The following is an 18,538-nucleotide window of genomic DNA, read 5'->3' as shown; positions in this document are numbered from 1 at the left end:
TAGGAGACTGTGGCTACAGTCATGGCCAGTAGCTTTAAATCAGACCCATAGACCAGGACTTGGAAATTTGCTCTCCTTGGGGCTTGCTTTCCATATATCTCCTGGTTCTTCCCCATCCTATGCTGGTAAATGCTTCATAACCAACTGCCATTTGAGGGGATAAACGTGTGCATAATGTATTTATGTGCCAGCAAAGGCCACAGTACCACTTAAATATGACATGAAAACTCCATTGATATCCTCTTTCATATACTTTTAAAATAACATAACTTTTTAGGTTAAAAAAGCACACTTACTTTGCTTTGCCATTTACGCCTTGCTTTTTCTATCAATACCTAAGGCTTCAACATAACTTGCTATTTCTTGCAAAACTCTCCCATCCATTTTTATAACTTGATAGTGCAACAGGTAACTTGGCTGCTAGAGGACCAAAACCACCGAGTGGCTTGGAGGGAGAGAAAAAACAGAAATGACAGCTGTGCTGGCTGAATGAATGCTCACAATTTATCTCCGGATGAATTTCTAATATCCATTGCAATTGCTACGCAGAACACACCAACAAAATTGCGTTAACAGGTTTATTAAGGAAGTTAATAAGTTGTAATGCCAGTGGAAAGTGCTCACGCTTGAGTTTTTATGAGGACACATTACAAAGTCCGGTGGAGTCTGTTAACAAATGCCCCAAGGGCATACCACTCTGCTACCAGCCCCAACCAGAAGGCATTTCGCTTAAGCTTTGTGGGTTAGCAAACCCAGCTCCCTGAATTAAATGCCCAGCTGCACCTTCCTCCAGGGAGTCTAAACCCAAAGCACTCAGCTCCACTTCCACGGGTCAGCAAGTCTAACTCCCCCAATTAAGTGCTGAGAGGCACCCCACTCTGCAAGCCAGTCTCCTGCCCAAAGGCACTCATCTTTACTTCCTCCTTTAGTTGGGAAATCCATCAGTCTGTTCCATGCTTGCTGCTCCTGATGGTCTAGCTCCCTTCTGGATCCAGGAGATTCACTACACAGGGATCTCAGGTCTGGCTCTTGCTGCTGAAGGGATCCCCCCACCCCTCTTGCTTCTCAGGGGACTGATTGATACATAGCAGGCTGGCTCTTCTTCTTCTTCTACCTTCTTACCAGAACTATGCAGGGAAAGGTTGTTTGGTAGGAGTTAGAAAGTTTGGCTCGAAAAGCCACATTCAATCATGGACTTCCCCTAAAAGAGCCAAGAAAACCCTGTGGGGCAGTTCGAATCTGATAGGAATCCACTTGGCGGCACCCAACAACAATACCACCAGCAATAAACCTGGCTCACTGCCATTGAGTCCATTCTGACTCGTAGCAGCCCTATCGGACAGGGTAGAACTGTCCCTGTGGGTTTCCGAGATTGAAATTCCTTATGGGAGTAGGAAGCCTCGTCTTTCTCCCTCAGAGCAGCCGGTAGTTTGAACCGCTGACGTTGTGACTAGCACCCCAGCCTGTAGCCACTGCAACACCAGGACACCTTTCACCAGCAATAGTGTCACAAAATCAAACGTACTTGAGAAAAAACTGCTTGATTACTAATACTCAATAAAGCTAAGAAGTTGCTTATCTCACCTATGAATGAAAGTAATTCTGATATGAATTCTGATGGATATATTTTTCCCATAATGCATCTGTTTATCCGTGGTGTGAGTAACTTCTTTCTCGCGTCAGATAATGGTTTTCAAACACTGGAAGAAGATTCTCCCCAGATGTTCTGCTATTCACAATGTTAACAGCTGTGACCAGGACAAACTTTTATATTTACTTTGCATCATTAACATTTTCTCCTTTTCTTTAGACAACCAACAAAACTGAAAGAGTAAACTAAGTCCTAATTGACTGTGTTTGCTGATTGCATAGTAGAAGTACTTGCACCATGGTTCGTCTTAAGCTGTCAACCGCATAGAAACCCCCAGGGCTATCTGGTCTCCACTGTGCAGATGGCATAGGTGAGGATCCGCCTCCATGCCCCAATGTGTAGCGGAGTAGAACAGGTGCCTCTGGGGGGACTTGAACTTTCAACCTTCCAGTTAGCACCTGAGCATCTTAGCCATTTGCATAAGTAACAATAGAATATAGTAAAATAATGAGGATACGATGAGTTTTTAACATTTTTTACCATTGCTTTAAATAATTTATAATTGTATAATTATAATTTTATACAACTTAATTTTTAATGATGATGAGGTTTGACATGGTAGTCCTTCCTGTGTTTCACCTGCGCCCCCCCCCCCAAAAAAAAATCCTGGCATTTTCACCATGAGCTCTTCTGAGCCATGAGGAGTGAGTTGTCGCTCCCCATTGCTCCTGACCACTCTAAGCAAGGACATTGCCTGGCTCCATTTATCATCTCCTCCACCTTTTGGCTTTTGAAGGTTTAAGAACGTCCACATACAGAACCTGATGGGCGCCTCGCAGTGACCCTGACAGGCAGTCACCATGGGATTGTCATTCGCCATTCATGTCATCTACGCTTTATGGGCAGGGGCTGAGACACAGAGAGGGTGAATGGGGACACACAGCTTTTGGCCACCTACTCATTGCCCAGCTTCTGTTAAGGTCATTTGGGCAAGCTCTTTACAGCCTTTAGGGTCCCTGAGTGGTGCAAACAACAAACACCCTGGGCTGCTGACAAGTTGGAGGGTCAAGTCGACCCCGAGGCATCTCGGAAGAAAGGCCTGGCAATCCACTTCCAAAAAGCAGCCACTGAAAACCCGTTGCCATGAGTGAGAGTCAACTCAACAACAACTGGAATTTCTGTTTGCTTATTGGTTTGTTTGCATTTTAAGCAACAAGGGTTGGGAGAACCACCTTTGGCTAGGAACATCTTAACGTGTGATTTCTTAACCTGTTGCTTAGATTGGACTGCTTTTTGCGTCACTCGATAAAGACGGGTTCACTATAAGATTCTAAGAAAGGAAGCCATTTTGCCCCCTAGTCCACTGGCTCGGAGATGTTCCACCAGACCACAGTAAATAAAGTGACTATGGCCTCTCCTGCTCTCCTACCCCCACAAAGAAAGGGGGTGACAAGACCTGCTCCCCTTGCCTGTTGTGTGTGCTTGGAGGAATCCGAATCATTCCACCCCCACCCTCATTCTGGGGAGAAGGTTGAAGCCACAGACTTTCTCCTTGGGTTCACAATGTAGCCAGACTGGTTTTCAGGAGGAAATGGCAGAGATGAACAAGTTAGATAACTCCTTGTATGAGGGAAGTGTGGGGCAATGGGCACTTTCTCACAGGGCTGGAAGGAGTTCCACATTCTCTGGAGGGCTCTCTGTCTGTTCTTTGTCAAAATGACAAATGCACCCCTTTCGATTCAGCATTTCTTCCCCAGGCGTTAGCCCTACAGAGACACTCCATGTGTGGGAAATCAGGAATGCACAAGGATCTTCATTGGACTGTTGTTGTAACATAAAGAAAGACAAAGCCAGGGAAGCAAGCTACGTGTCTGTCCGCAGGGACTTCTAAATAAATGCCGGTACTTCCAGACAAGACAATACTATGCAACAATTTTTAAAAGAAAGCAATGGATGTCTACATACTGAAATAAAATCATTTCTAAGATTAAATGATCCAAGGAAGGGGACGTGATTAGCTACCTTCAATTGTAAACATGCTCAATATTTCTGGAAGGAGGTACAGGAAACTGGAAACCAGAGAAGTGGGTTATTAGGGTATAGGAAGGGAAGGAGGTTTTCTAGTCTATGTTCTTTAGGAAGCCTTTTCAATATTGTTTCATTTACATGCATCATCTACACAAAATCAATAAATACTGTATACTAGTTGATGGGGGGTCTATAGAAAAAGAGGGGTTTTAAATCAATCTGCTGGGTATGTTTCTCCTTAAGTAGAGGTGGCGGAGTGGTGGTTAGACGAGAGGAGAGGGCAGGGCAGGAGGGAAGTTCCTGCCTCATATACCAGGCTACACTGAGATCTGAATCCCCACAGCAACCTGTGGAGGGGACTCACATGGCCCAGAGCCAAGAAGCGAAGCTGGCCGCTGCCCTCAGAGTGGAGTTACAGGACACTGCCAGCCAAGTGCAGAGTCTTCGGGCCGAGACGGAATCCTTGCAAGCCCTGGTGAGTGGGTCAGGCAAGTCCTGGCATTTCTGGTTTCAATTTTAACCATTGGGGTGTATGGGTTCTAGTCATATGGGTCATTGTTTGCAAGGGGCCTCAGATTCCACCTGCCTTGAGACCTAAAATGCCCTCTGACACCCAGAGAACATCGGACACTGAAGCACAGCAAGGGCAGCACAGACAGGCTGCACCTGAATGTCATCAGGCTGCTGTGAATGGTGCCCACTAGAGACCCACAGCTGCCCCTCTCCGCTGCTCCCAGCCAAACAGAAATCACCTGCCCAAGAAGTTAGGCCCCGCCCCTTTCCTTGCCCTCAGCCAATGACCGACTGACTCAAAACTAAGCCTTCTGCCAGTCCAATCATCCCAACTCACAGTGACCCTCTAAAACCGAGTGGAACTGCCCACAGGGTTTCCAAGACTGTAATCTTGACAGAAGCTGACTGCCACCTCTTTGTCCACCAGAGCAGCGGGTGGATTTGAACCACTGACCTTCTGGTTTACTGCAGTGTGCTTAACCACTGTGCCATTGGGCTCCTTTGACTGACTGATAGGGGTATTTAAAAGCCCAGACCGCTTGCCTCAAAGTGGAGCCAGTTCTATGGTAAAATTCTCACTCCAGAGTGCTCCATTGAATCTGACCACTGTCACGCTTCTAGCTTTACTCCTGCCCGGGCTCTACACTGCTTTCCTCCTGTCTTGCGCCCGCTTCCCCCGGAACCCCTGTCTCAGGTTGTGCTTGCGGGAACCCAGGCTCCTCAGACTCATCTTGCAGTATTAATAACAGCCATGCAGCAAGCCACTCTCTGATCTCTGAAATGGACTGAAGTCCCAGCAGGGTGTCAACAGAGGTGAATGGCCCAGTGAACTGGAGAAGCATGTTTGTAACCACACCGCCTGGGTGTCCCATCCCTATCAGGGACTGTAAATATGAAGGGGTGCTTTGATTCTGTAGACGGTGCTGTGGCGTTGGAGGAGAGGCAGAGACCAGCCAAACCTAAAAGCACAATCTTTGATGTAGCAAAAAACATGAAATCATTCATGACAGATTATTAAGTAAGCCCAAATAAGCTTGTACATACCTTGTTTATTGAGTCACCCAATGCTGGGTGTCCAACACCATGCCAGATGCTCAACACCATGCCAGATGCCCCCTCCTGGGGATCACCTGTACTGCTTCCCACCACAAGCTTTGCGGGCACAAGTGGGAAGGAGGTGAAGGCGTTGGTTCGTGTAATCCTTGTGCACCTAAGACTGGGGTCTAGCAGGGCTAGAGAGCCTCTTTCCTGAGACCATGCAAGCTTCCTTGAACAACTTCAGTCTATGGGAGATTTGAATACAAAAGCTTAAAAGGTCCTGCTCCCTCTCTTCCACCACTCCCCATCCATCCTCATCTCAATGTCCCACCCTCAGTCTCCTCCATCACCAAACCACCAGTCCGTCCTCCCACTAGAACCACAGTTTGCCACCAAGTGAACGCAAGTGAGCTTCTAGATGGTTCTCCTCAGAAACAACTTTGTTTCACCCCCCCAGGCCCCTTCCTTCACTAATTCTGCGATTTGGGTAAGCTTCTGCTGGGGCTGGAGCATGTAGGGATGACTTCTCCAACCCACAAGCCTCATGCCTCCGCTGTGCACCCACCCCTATCTTCTTTTCTCCCCATGTAGCTTGCTTGGACTTCATAGCAGAGGGATCTTACAGTAACTTGGTTTCTGTTTGGGGCATCTGACTTCTCTCAGAAGACACAAAAAGCTACAAAGTCTTTTCTTACCTGGGCTTGAAAGTGTTGAGCATCACTGATACCACATTCGGCTGGTCAAAGCACACATAGGTGTGTTAGTCTGGGTAGACTAGAGAAACAAATCTATGGACACACATATGTGTATAAGAAAGATTTATATACAAGAGCAATTGAACATTGAGAAAACATCCCAGTCCAGTCCAGATCAAGTCTATAAGTCCGATATTAGCCCATATGTCTGATACCAATCTATAAAGTCCTCTTCAGACCCACAAAACACATGCCATGACGCCAAATGTAAAGGATCACAGGCCAGTGGGTAGGAAGTCTTTGGATCCATGGCTTCTCCGGCTTCAGAGTCTGGTTGCATCAGGGGAGGTCCATGTGGCTTCTCCAGCGCTGGGCACTAGTGTAGTTCCATGTGTCTTGTCAGCTGCAATGTCTCTCAGGGAATGGCAGAGAGAGAATGCCCACACAGAGGCCTCATTGACTATGATCTGATGACAAGCTAGACTCCACCCCTTTGCTCTTAATCCTCAAATTAACAAATGATTACATATTACCACAGAAGAAGAGAAAGAAATGCAACTCTTGAAGGGACAGGAGCAAGATCATACAGAGGAAGAGCAGAGAGGAGAGAGGAAATGTGGAGGAGCCCTGGTGGCCGAGTGGTTATGCAGTAAGCTGCTAACCACAAGGTCAGCAGTTTGAAACCACCAGCAGCTCCGTGGCAGAACTATGAGGCTTTCTACTCCCATAAAAAGCTACAGTCTCAGAAACCCACTGGGGTAGCTCTACCCTGCCCCATAGGGCCACCATAAGTCAGATTTGATGGCAGTGTGTTTGGTTTGGGCTGGATGGAAATGTGATCTGACCCTGGATCGTAATAGAAACTGCCTCTTAAAGGTATCAGAGTAATTAATTCGATTATGAATGTTAAGCCCTCAACACAGAGTGAGCATTCAATAAAGGATAGCTAGTATTGTGTAAGAAGGCCTGATGGCCTAGTGAGTTAAGCACTGGGGTGCTAAATGCAGTGCCAGAGATTCAAACCCACCAACCAACTGCTTTGAGGGAGAAAGGTGAACATTTCTTCTCCCGTACGTATTTATATCTTTGGAAATGCCAAGGAGCACTGGGTCGGAATTGACGGACGGTAGATTTGATTTGAGGGTTACTATCTAGAGACCTGGTGGCACAGTGGGTGAAGTGGGACTGCTCACTGAAAGGGTGATTTGAACCCCCCAGCTTCTCTGTAGGAACTCGATGAGGCAAGTCCGCTTCCAAAAAGATTCATAGTTGGGGAACCAGATGGAGCAGTTCCACACTGTTCCACAGGGGCGCTGTGGGTCAGAATTACTATGAGCCCCCAATAAAATGTTTTTTTTTTTAATAGCAAAAAAAAAAAAAAGGAGTGGGAGAAGGGGGAGAAATAAGTTGCTGATGATACCAAGGAATCAAGTAGAAAGAAATGTTTTGAAAATGATGATGGCAACAAATATCCACATGTGCTTGACACAATAGATGGATGGGTGGACTGTGATAAGAGTTGTATGAGCTGCCAATAAAATGATTTTAAAAATTGACTTGACAATAGTGGATTTGGGTTTCATTATTATCTATAATTATTTAGACCTTTATTTATGCTAGGGTAAGTGAAAAAAGGAGCCCCGGTGGCATGATGGGTTAACACAGTTGTCTGCTAACCTCCAGGTCATCAGTTCAAACCCACTAGCTATCCCAAGAGAGAAAGAAGAGTCTTTCTATTCCCAGAAAATGTGATAGTCTCACAGTCCCTCTCAGAAGGGCACAGGGAAGGGATGATAAAGCCAGGATGTGGTACAGCACTGATGAACCACATTAACTATCCTCTAGTTCTTTAATATTTCTTTCCCTTACTACAATGTTTTTATCTGTTTATCACATTAATCATGTTAGATTTGTGTATGTGCATTTATATACTTACTATCATTCGGTACATGAAAGCCAAGATAGATAACACTTTAGAAATAGTAACAGAAGTAATGATTTCCTGAGGGTCCTGGAAGGTGGAGGGAGCAAGAGTGGAGTAGGGAGCGGACAGCACTGATGACTGTATAACCCCACTCGATGGGATCAGACAACAGAATTGTCTGTGAATGGGTATCCTAGATTGTGTGAGATATGGGGGTACAGGGAAGCTATTATGGGGGAAATAATAATAAGGGCTCCTGGGGGTAGGATCGAGGAGGGAGGGGATAAGGAGGAGCTGATATCAAGGAGTTCAAGAAGAAAATGGTTTGAAACTGATGGTGGCAGCATTGTTTAATGGTTGAAGTGATGGAACCATGGAATGTTATATCCGTAAAATCTCCCAATAAGAGGAGATGGGTCAGTCAGGGTGCGATGTAGCACCGATGAAGAACACAGCTTTCCCCCAGATCCTGGATGCTTCCTCTTCCCAACTACCATGATCCGAATTCTACCTTGCGGGACTGGATGGGGCAGAGGTTATACATTGGTGCATATGGGAGCTGGAGGCACAGGGAATCCAGGGTGGACGATACCTTCAGGACCAGGGGTGTGAGGGGCGATACTGGGAGAGTAGAGGGTGAGTGGGTTGGAAAGGGGGAACTGAATGGGAGACGGACGGCAGAGAAGGCGGGAAAGGGAGACTCCAGATAGGGCAAGATATGACAAAATAACAATCTATAAATTATCAAGGGCTCATGAGGGAGGGGGAGCAGGGAGGGAGGGGGGAAAAAAAGAGGACCTGATACAAAGGGCTTAAGTGGAGAGCAAATGCATTTAGGAACTGGAGGAAAGCTGTATTCTTCATCGGTGCTACATCGCACCCTGGCGATGGTAACTCTATGTGAGTAGAAAGCCTCATCTTTCTCCTGTGGGGGTTTCAAATTGCCGACCTTGCTATTGGCAATGCAACACACAACCACTCCCTATTTCACCTTCTGGAGGGTGTAGTCATTCAAGGAAGTCCCTTCAGAGCTCCAGAGAGCTGGGGAGTAGGTGTGCCTCTCTGCTCCCAGAGCATCTGCCAGAATTACTCATGTTGTTAAATGGCAAACTGCCGTGGGAGCCTGGTGATACCGCTCAAGTTCACCGCAGGTCTGTGAGAGCTAGGTCTCCCCGCCTTCTGCCAACATACCAGGGACTTCGGTGGGGAAGCTGCACTTGGACCCTGAGGACGAGGAAAAACAATATAGGGCCTCTCATGGGCAATGAGGAACACTGATGGCCTAGTGCTATACGTTGGGCGAATTGCAAGATTGGCAGCTTGAAACTACCAGCTGATCCTCCGTAGGAAGGAGAGACTTTCTATGCCCATAAAAAGTTGCAGCCTTGGAAGCACACAGGGGGCAGTTCTACCCCCTCCTGTGAGTTGGCATTGACTTGATGGCAGTGAGTTTGTTTGGATGGGCAATTGGTCTTCAGTCATCAAAGGGAAATTCCAGGCCACATGGAAATGTCACTTAGAACGTAGAGCAAAAACGATGGGTGGCTGAACCATCCAGGGCTCTGCGAAAGATCTTCCTAAATCACAGGTGTCATACAGGTCCAAAACCATCAGGTACTCACACACCAAGAGATGTCCGGAGAAATAAAGGAAGAAACCCCAGGGAGGTTGGGGAAAGTGATTCATAAAGTCCATGTAGCTGTTTCAACAACCTGGCTGCCAGCAAGGGGTTCTCAAATCCCTTTGGTCAAACAATCGCCTTAATCCAGGTAGCGCTTGCTTTTGTTTCTACTGGTCATATTTGTCTCCCATAAATGTTGAGAATCTAACTCAACATCCTCTTAGCCTATGGAACTAAAGAAGATTTAAATAAGAGGTTTATAAAAACAGACTAGGGACCCTCTCGTCTGTTAGGAGTGCCCACAGCTGCAAGTGAGAGACACCTGACTCAAATGGCTTTTGGTGTTTGTCACATAACAAGAGTGAGGTGGCTACAGCCAGTGTTTTATTTCCATCTCTATCCCTGACATCTTGGATCCTTGCCAGCCTGTTGGCAGGTCACCTCTGACCCACCAAAGAGACAATATTCTGCCATACATGGCGTTTGACTCTGACGAGTAAGAGAAGGCAAGGGATGAAAAACTGAACTCGGCACACCCTCCCCTCCCACCCCTGTTGTTTTGGGTGTTTTTTTTTAATAATTAAAAATGAAAAGTATTCCCAGGAATACTTCTCACCCTCCTGCTAAAAGATTTCTACCCAAAAAAAGGAAAAGAAGATGATTTAAATATGTTTCTACCTGCTTAACAGCAGCCAAGACTCCAAACGGATGTCCCAGTCACAGTCTTCTGTGAGGACACTCATGAAAGGGGGCTGTGCAGTCACCCAGTTGGCACAGTCAACACTTCTGTTTCACCAAGATTTGAGCCTGTCCAATTGAGAAGGACATGTGTTTGTTTCTTACATGGTACATGAAAAACCCAGCTGCTAAATTGTAGCTGTGGAAAAGTTACAGAAATTTTAAAAATATTAAACACAGATGCATAGTGAAAAAAAAAACCAACCCACTGAGATCCAAATAATGGTGGTCTGTCGGTGCTGTTTTTATATTCTCTGTTTGCAAAACTTTTGGCAGAGAGGTAATGTGGCTTTTGGAAAAGAAAGTGTTTAATGATTAATGTTTGTTTGGATTTTAGTTTTGAATTCTCAGGGGGGGTGTTGGGTTTAAAGATACACATGTGTCAGCCCTAGAGTGCATAGGCTTTGGGAAAAAGAAAAGAAAAATAAGACGGTGAAGAGCTCTCCTGTGGAGCCCGAAGATGGGTAGGGATGGTAGTCCTTGTAATCGTAATTTAAGTGCTGTCAATCACTGCAGCCTGCAGGCACCAAGCACCTGCTCTGTGCCAGGCCCGTGTCTGCACTGCGGTTGAGACCTGGTCCTTTCCCTCAAGGAGCGCACCATGGGATGGAGGAAAACAGCCCCTAAGAAACCTCAATCTACCAGGAGAAGCTCAAGGGCACTCGCAGCCTTGGAGAGCCACTGAAACCCAGCCGAGGGGCTAGTGGGGGTAGGGCAAAGGAATGTCAAGAAGGTTTTCCCGGGGAGGTCACCCTGAGGTGGGCTTTAGTGGTGAGTAGCAGTAAGCCAGATGAGGGCGCTGGAAAGGATGGAGGAAGATGGTGCCGGTGCAGGAAACAGCACAGGACCCAAGGAAAGCAAAGGCTACAAAGGCCGCCACTCCTGCCAGGTGGGCAGTGAAGATGGAAAGATACTGGGGACGTCATGTGTTCCGTGCTAGGGACCCTGGGGAGCTGTGATAAGGCCGACAGACCGGACAGGGGAGACAAGGCCAGGTGTGGACTGGAGGCAGCTCTCTGTGGCTGCTGTGTGGAGAAGCGGGAAAGAGGAGAGGCTGGGGGAGCTGAGTGAGGCAGCTAGAGTTCAGCCTGATGAGGCAGACTAAGTGCCCAGTCCGGACAGTGGCGGCTGCGGAGAGAGAAGGGACAGACGGCAAAAAAACGTCGCCAAATAGACATAGATGAACACACAGCACCGGTCGAATTTGGGCAAGGACAGCAAACAGCCAGGGACACTTCTTTACCGAGGTTAGAGCTCAGGTGAGTTCACCAGCAGATAGACTAGAAGGGGCCAACAAGTTGACAAGGACGCTGGCCACTCTGTCTCAGGCGTCTTTGAGGTGGCCGCGGGCTGTTCAGTAAGAAGTTCAGTAGCAGGGAGAGCTGCCCCCAAGAAGCCACTGGAAAGGAGTCAGCACTAAAACCAGTCAGACCCAGTGAGCAGCAGCCTCAGCCTGGGACTGTGATACAGGGGACCCCGCAGCAAGAGTTGGGTTCTCTCTAGAAGTTGGTGTGTGTGTATTTTCCGACTGCACTGCCCTCGGAGGGATGCTGGGGGTTGTGGGCAGGCTGGCTGGATGATGAATGGGACATCAGAGGTGCAGAGAGTGGCCCTGGAGAAATTAAAGGCAGAAATGGCCCGGAGGCGGTCTGGAGAGCCAGACTTTTGAAAAAACGCCTGCAAACTGCCTCCTTTTCACTCGTTCCCCGCCCCCCCACCCCACCCTCTTTAGTATCCTCTCTTCCTCCCATCACAAAGATCACTGAGTCAGACTCTAAAAAGCCTGGCCTCTTAAAGACTAAGATTCTCCATCCCGGCCAGCCACGTGGGGCCCCTGTCAGCTGGTTCATGGCAAGGCCCGTGCTGGGAGCAAGGGCAGCGACTAGGTCAGTGTCAGCTTCCCGCACACCTCCCTGATCACGGCGGGTCCCGCCACCCGTGGGTCGGTCTCTGACTGTGTTCGCTCTTTCGTAGAAACGAGGCCTGGAGAACACTCTGCGCGACGCCAAACACTGGCACGACCTGGAGATCCAGAACCTGGGCGCCGCGGTGGGCAGGCTGGAGGCGGAGCTCAGGGAGGTCCGCGCGGAGGCGGAGCTGCGCGGGGAGGAGCAGGAGAGGCTGCGGGCGCTCAACTGCGAGCTGCAAAAGGAAGTGGCAGCCTGCCATGCCCTGCTGGACAGGGAGGCGGCCCGCTAGTGAGTTTTCTACTTGAATTATAAAAGGGATACCTACGCAGAGTTGTCAAGAGAATTGCTTTTGCAGCATAAAAGGAGACACTCTGGAGGGAGGTTGGCTGTTTGAACCCTCTCAGGCACCTCAGAAGAAAGGCCTGGCCACCTGCTTCCAAAAGGTGACAGCCACAAAAACTCTATGGGGCAGTTTTGATTTTCGCGTGTGGGGTCACCATAAGTCAGAATTTGTTTTGCTATGAGCAATTAAGGTAAAAAGATCTCTCTCTCTCTCTCTCTCTCTCTCTCTCTCTCTCTCTCTCTCTCTCACACACACACACACACACACACACACACACACACACACACATTAGCTGTGTCCACCCAGGCTTTTTCAATGCATGTTCAAATATGCATATTCATAAACACACATGCTGATACTGTGAAGACAGTATAGGAGAGCCTCACCTTTCTCTTTTGGAGCAGCTGGTGGTTTCAAACTGCTGACCTCGTGGACCAGGCCTCCAACTAATGGTGCTACAAATCCATGCTCCTAAATTTTTAATATGCATCCCAATCACCTGAGGGTTTTCCCTTCTCTGAAATATATATTTTGCTAAGGGGGAACCTGAGAGCCTGCTGTTTTGTTTTGCTTTGCTTTTAAATTGTGGTTTGGGTGAACGTTTTTCAGGTCAACGGAGAGCCTGTGTAGTTAACAAGCTCTGAGTACAGAGGGAATGCAGCAAGTTTATTAAGAGGCTCCGGGAGACTGGACTACGACTGTACAATGATTTCACAAAGCACCCTGGCTCGCTCTTCTTCTCTTTGCGCTATGTTAGCATTTTGTCTTCCTGCCAGCACCCTTTGGTTACCAAACCCCAGCCACCACTCCAAGCAGCACGGGCTCCTTGGTGGCCACACGGAGAAGAGGCTTCAGATAAAAGGGTTTTTCCCTGAGGCATGCTCTCCTTTCTTGAGTGTGGAGGCCTCCCCAGGACTGCTCATCATTGACCAGAACTTGATCACATGGCCACACCTTCCTGCAAGGGGCGCTGGGAAAGCACCCACTAGGCTTTCTCCGTGGGTAGGAGCTTTGGGTGCAACGTGGTTCTGAGCTGGGCTGCTAACTGTAAGGTCAGCAGCAGATGAAACCACCGCAGGAGAAGGATGAGGCTCTCTACTCCTGTAAAGAGTTGCCGTCTTGCAGCCCCCCCGGGGCCATTCTACTCTGCCCTTTTGGTTCTACTCTGCCCTTTAGGGTCACAGTGAGGCAAAACTGGGAGCAGGCAAGGGGTTTATGAGTGGCGGCTGAGTTGGCCAAACCACAGGTTTTGCCAGGTTTGTATATATGTATGCATATACATATGTACAGTTTGGAGAGGGGTTGTCTTGCTTATTTCATGGGTACGGATTCCAAGAACATATGCATCAGCATTGAGGCTTAACTTCCTTGCCAGCTCTTTCCAGAAATCCACACACTGATATTTATCATAGTTCTATATCTTAATATTCCTCCATGGTCCCTTGAATTCCATGCATTGAGTATCAGTCTAGAATGTAACTTAGTGATCTAATAGTCCAACCCCTCGTGAGTCAGGCGAGAAGCCAGAGGTTCGGACTAGAGGATCCTTCAGTGATCACACAGGGAGATAAAGATGCAAGTCACAGTCTGACCTTGTCCTCCCACCCCCTCGTGAGCCAGGAGAGAAGACAGGATTGCTCTCCCTTGATAAGGCCAGAGAGCCACATGGAAGCAACCTAACCCCTCCCTCCCAAGGGAAGCTATGTCATTGAGCTCCTTTCCAACTGGCTTTTGATTGGATTCATTCTGCTGATGATAAAAGCCAGCTGTCCCTAACAACGCGAAGGTTTTCAGATGCCTACGAGCGTCTGAATAAATACACAAAGCTATTTTAAATAAACCCAGAGAGTCGTGTGCTAGCCTGAATTAACTTTGAGTATGTACCGGTAAGTGCTCTGTTGAGTGAATGCCTGCCATTTGCCAGAATGAGGCTAGCCCTTTGCTATCTTCATTTCTCCCCAAGACTGTGCCAGGACTGCACAGTATCCCCATTTTGCAGTCAGGGGAGCAAAGTCTTGAAAGCCTTTGTCATTTCCCCAAGGTCACACAGCTAAGAACCCTGGAGCAGGAACGTGAAGCCCAAGACTGCCTTGTTCCAAAGCCAGGTGCTTTCTCCAGGAATCAGCCGCCTGGCCTCTAATGCAATTGTGCTGTTAGGGATGGTGATCCCGGATGCTCGGACTCACAGGTGGGGTTTTTTGTTTCATTTTGTTTTTAGCTGATGGAGAAACACGATCTTTTCATGACAATGCTGCCTTCCCCCCAAGTGGCCGCTGCAGCTGCTTGGGAAGCCACACCTTGAGTTCGGTCCTTTGCGATTCCTCTGGGGACTCGACTTCAGCTAAAACACCAACACAGTCTTTCCAGAAGTGAATGGAGTGTTTCTGACTTAAGGAGCCTGCTGTGTGAGCCACCTCCCAAGTCTTTCCAAATAAATGCTTTGGGTGCAGTTTCCAGTCTGTCCATCTTGTTCCAATCACAATCTGATCTAGATGCATCTCGCTTTCCATGGCTGGCCTTCGCCAACAGAGCCATCCGGAAAGGTCCATGAGTGCGAGGACATCTGCCTCACCATCCGGGCCCACTGTTCCTCATTTGTCATCATAAATGCGCAGCTTGGGCAAGCACTGTGGGAGTGGCATTTTGCCAGTTTGGGGCCACAGTCACACCCCTGCTGGAGAGTGGGTGAGCGTGCGTGGGGCTCTGCCACATGTATCATAATGACAGGCATCCCAGAGTGCTCGGGCCTCTTTAATGTCCTCTGCAGGCATACTAACGTACACACGTGTGTACATGAACATGTTCCACCTGCTACTGGCAGTGGCTTGCTCACTCAGTTTAAAGGAGACTTCAGTTTAAGCCTGTCGGGATTAACTAAACTGTGGTGCTTAGTCTCAGAATTACTTTCCAGGGTCCCTTCCCCAGCCCTCTCAGGGTCTGGACCAGCCAAATATAGTTCTCGCATCTGCCACCTACCCACTCGAGACTCCCCTGCCTTTGATCAAAACCAAAACCACCACCTGTGTCTTACCACAGTCTCTCGGCACTTCCAAAACTAGGCAGGGAGGGGTGTGCAGCCTAAGTCTCTTAATTCTGCCCTCCAGCTTCTGTCAGCCCACCTGTCACACAGAATTACAGACCAGATACCCAAGCCGAGCCTTTGTCCTCATGAGCCGCTCATCCAGCTCGGGGGGGGGGGGGGGGGGTAGCACATTCAAGCACCGCACACCTGGGCCACCTCTAAATAGCCAAGTCAGAGGAAAACAGAAGAAACCTTTTTGCCTCTAAAGAAGCTTCAAAGAGAAGCCAGTAAAGAAATGGGGTCTCCTGGTTGGAACTGCTCCCAGCGTCTCTGCTGGGCTGCCCTGCAGGATCAAAGGAAGTGTATTGACTTGCGGTTTGCATGAGGCTATTACATAATTCAATGTACTGTGTGAGGCTGGGGAATAGGCAGGGCAGCACCCCATGCTGCGTGTCAGAGAAGGATCCCTGGGTGGGTGGCCAGCAAGCCCAGAGCAGGGCTCCCAGGCAGCCGGGCAGGTGGCTGGCAAGAGGAGCCCGCATGTGCCCTGCACAGAGCTTTGCCGTGTCCCTGTCGTTCTTTTAGCTATTAATTTAGTTGCCCTCCAGCCGAGGCCTAACCCCCTAACAGACACAGCTGGCAGCTTGAAGGGTGAGGGTAGCCCAACAGCAGATACCTACCTCAATGTCTGAATGAGGGGGCAGACTACCCCGGGAGCAAGGTAAGCACGGGCTCAACTATGCTTACCTTACTCACGAGGTGCCCTTGTCCCTGGCAGGGATTGTAAATCTGAACTGAGGCTTTGATTCTGTAGGAAGATGCTGTGGATTTGGGAGAAAAACAAGAGCCAGTCATATGTAGTAGCAGAATCTTTGATGAGATGAAAATATGAGAACTTGTTCATGACAGATAGTAAATAAGGACAAGGAAGCCTGTGCTTACGTACTGGGTAATCCAACTCTGGCAGTGCATTTTCCAGACGGTGGGAGCCTTTGGGATGGGGGGAGAGTGGCTTTGCCACTCACTCCAGACTCTCCAGGGGCCGCCAGGCTGTGCAGGCGCTGTGATCTCAAAGAGCAGCTGCCGTAAATCATTAAGTTAATGGTGCTTTGGCAGGGAGAGCAGCAGCACCCGGTGCCTTCCATTCTCGCCACAGCCACTTGCTGTTTCTAATGAGGCTTCATTAACAGGTAGGAAAAAGCACTGCTGGCCCCCTGACTCCACCGTGTCTTATTTAAATCAGGCACTCTTGCACAACATCCTGGTGTAATTACACTTTGGCAGAGGCTCACGGACAGGTGGCAGGTGGCGGGAGGCTGCTGTTGGTAAAGGTGTCAAGGACAGAAGCATTGCCTCAGAAGCAGACCAGAGAAGAGCTTCGGTGGACTCATCCTAAAACATGGCTTAGCGCTATTTCCGGCCTAGACAGCCCCTCTAGCCTCTGGCCTGGCTTTCAGAGCACAGAGTCAACCCCTGCTGAGATTGGCTGTCAGAGGTGTTTGCACCTTAGTTGCTACCTCTAACAGTTTTTCGCACCTGTAATTGTGCAGACACCTTGTAGATGTTGAAGATACCAATGGTTTCTGCCCTTGTGTGTGTAAAAGGATAAACAAAGTCACTCTTCCTACACACTACAGCCTTCACAACCTTTCATAAATAATTCAGTTTGTTGTTGAAGACATGAAAAGAAGGCATCCCACTCTGGATCACAGTGGGTTTTCAGAAAAAAGCATCATTGAGCCCATGAAGGTCTCTGGCTGTCTCTAAAAATACCACGGACGTTCCCCTGTGAACCCTTACATCATCTTTTCCCTCACAGGTAGGCAGTAGATTTTTCACGTCACAGCTAGCCAACCAGGATCCTAGAAATTCCAGAAATAGGACAAAGATAAAGCAAGTTGGCTTCAGCCATTCATCCAGAAAGGGCTGAGCCAGACCAGATAGCTCAGCGCTCTGTTATCTAGAGTATATTGGGTTGGGCTTTTAAGCCCCCACTTCTATTCACAACATTCTGCCCCCCTCCACCATGTAAGCATGTCAGTGGTGATGGAGTCTGTCCTGAACTGACCTCTCCCTACACTGTCCACCCCATGTGTTACTCTGGCTCCAACACCTCCAGGCACCTGCTCACACATAGACACAAGCCCCAGGGAGGAGGACCTGGGGTAGAAAGTGAATGGATGGTGTTGGAATGGCTTGGGCCACCTCACTGCACTCTGCCCCATCCCCATTGGCCCACTCTACCTGTTCTCTCATTCATCTGTCCCCCTGGATAGACTTTGGCAGCTTTCTGTTCATGTCCTCTATCCGCCTGGGCCAACATGATGACCACTCCAAGCAGATCTATCAAAGGTTCTTAAACTGTATGTCAAGACCCTACATAGGGTCGTATAACTGAATGTGGAGTCTCAAGAAGATTGGCAGCTATAAAATGTTGCTAAATGCACAATCACCAAAAATTCATTCTAATCAAATCCTTTATGAATCCAAGTTCTAGCAGTAGTTGCCTTTATTGCAAATTTCTTGGGCAAAAGGGGTCTGAGTGAAAAGTTTAAGAAGTCCTGCCCTATTTGAAGAACTATGATATGTTTTTTTTAAATATATTTCATTGAGACATTTGGATGCGATTCACTTCAGCTCAGCAAGAGTTTATTGCCCTTTGTGTGCCGTGAGCATATCTGAATTATTTAAAGAATGTTTTGTGGAACTTCCTTGTGGAGAAACTTGAGAGGTGTAGTAAAGGGAAAATCTTAAGAATACAAATTCCTAAGGAAACCTTTCTATAATCAGACCATCAGTTCTCTTATTCATTCGTCCTATTTATAAGTACTCTATGTAGCCCAAGAGAGTGAATGTATTCTCAAATGGGCATATGTAATGGGGCCTACAGATCTCTCAAGAGCCATACATGGCATACAGCAAACATACTACATAGTCAGTGGGTAATATCATAAGCAGGTAACATAATGCACAGACAATGAGGTGAATCGTGTTTTGACCTAGTGCTAGTTGACTTCAAACACCCTTGAGCCCTCCCCAAGGGAGCAATGTATGATCAGCATCAGAAAATGATGTCAGAAGAGGACTTGCTATGTTTTACGGTGGGGTGCACTAT

The 18,538-nt window shown here is 48.1% G+C and overlaps 1 protein-coding gene across 1 annotated transcript in view; it reads left to right on the top strand.

Moving 5' to 3' along the window:
• The window catches only part of BFSP2 (beaded filament structural protein 2), a 106,982-nt gene extending 92,177 nt beyond the window's left edge, over positions 1–14,805 (top strand). The window contains exons 5-7 of the mRNA XM_075547864.1: positions 3,963–4,094; positions 12,123–12,346; positions 14,620–14,805. Of these exons, the coding sequence (XP_075403979.1) occupies positions 3,963–4,094; positions 12,123–12,346; positions 14,620–14,623 (360 nt within the window). The 3' untranslated portion in view covers positions 14,624–14,805. The remainder of the gene's footprint in view (positions 1–3,962; positions 4,095–12,122; positions 12,347–14,619) is intronic.
• Positions 14,806–18,538: the final 3,733 nt, after the last annotated feature.

The sequence above is a fragment of the Tenrec ecaudatus genome, chromosome 4 (assembly GCF_050624435.1).
Source record: "Tenrec ecaudatus isolate mTenEca1 chromosome 4, mTenEca1.hap1, whole genome shotgun sequence".
Classification (NCBI taxonomy): Eukaryota; Metazoa; Chordata; class Mammalia; order Afrosoricida; family Tenrecidae; genus Tenrec; species Tenrec ecaudatus.
The sequence above is the reverse complement of the archived record's forward strand: the minus strand, read 5'-3'. Positions and strand labels throughout refer to the sequence as shown.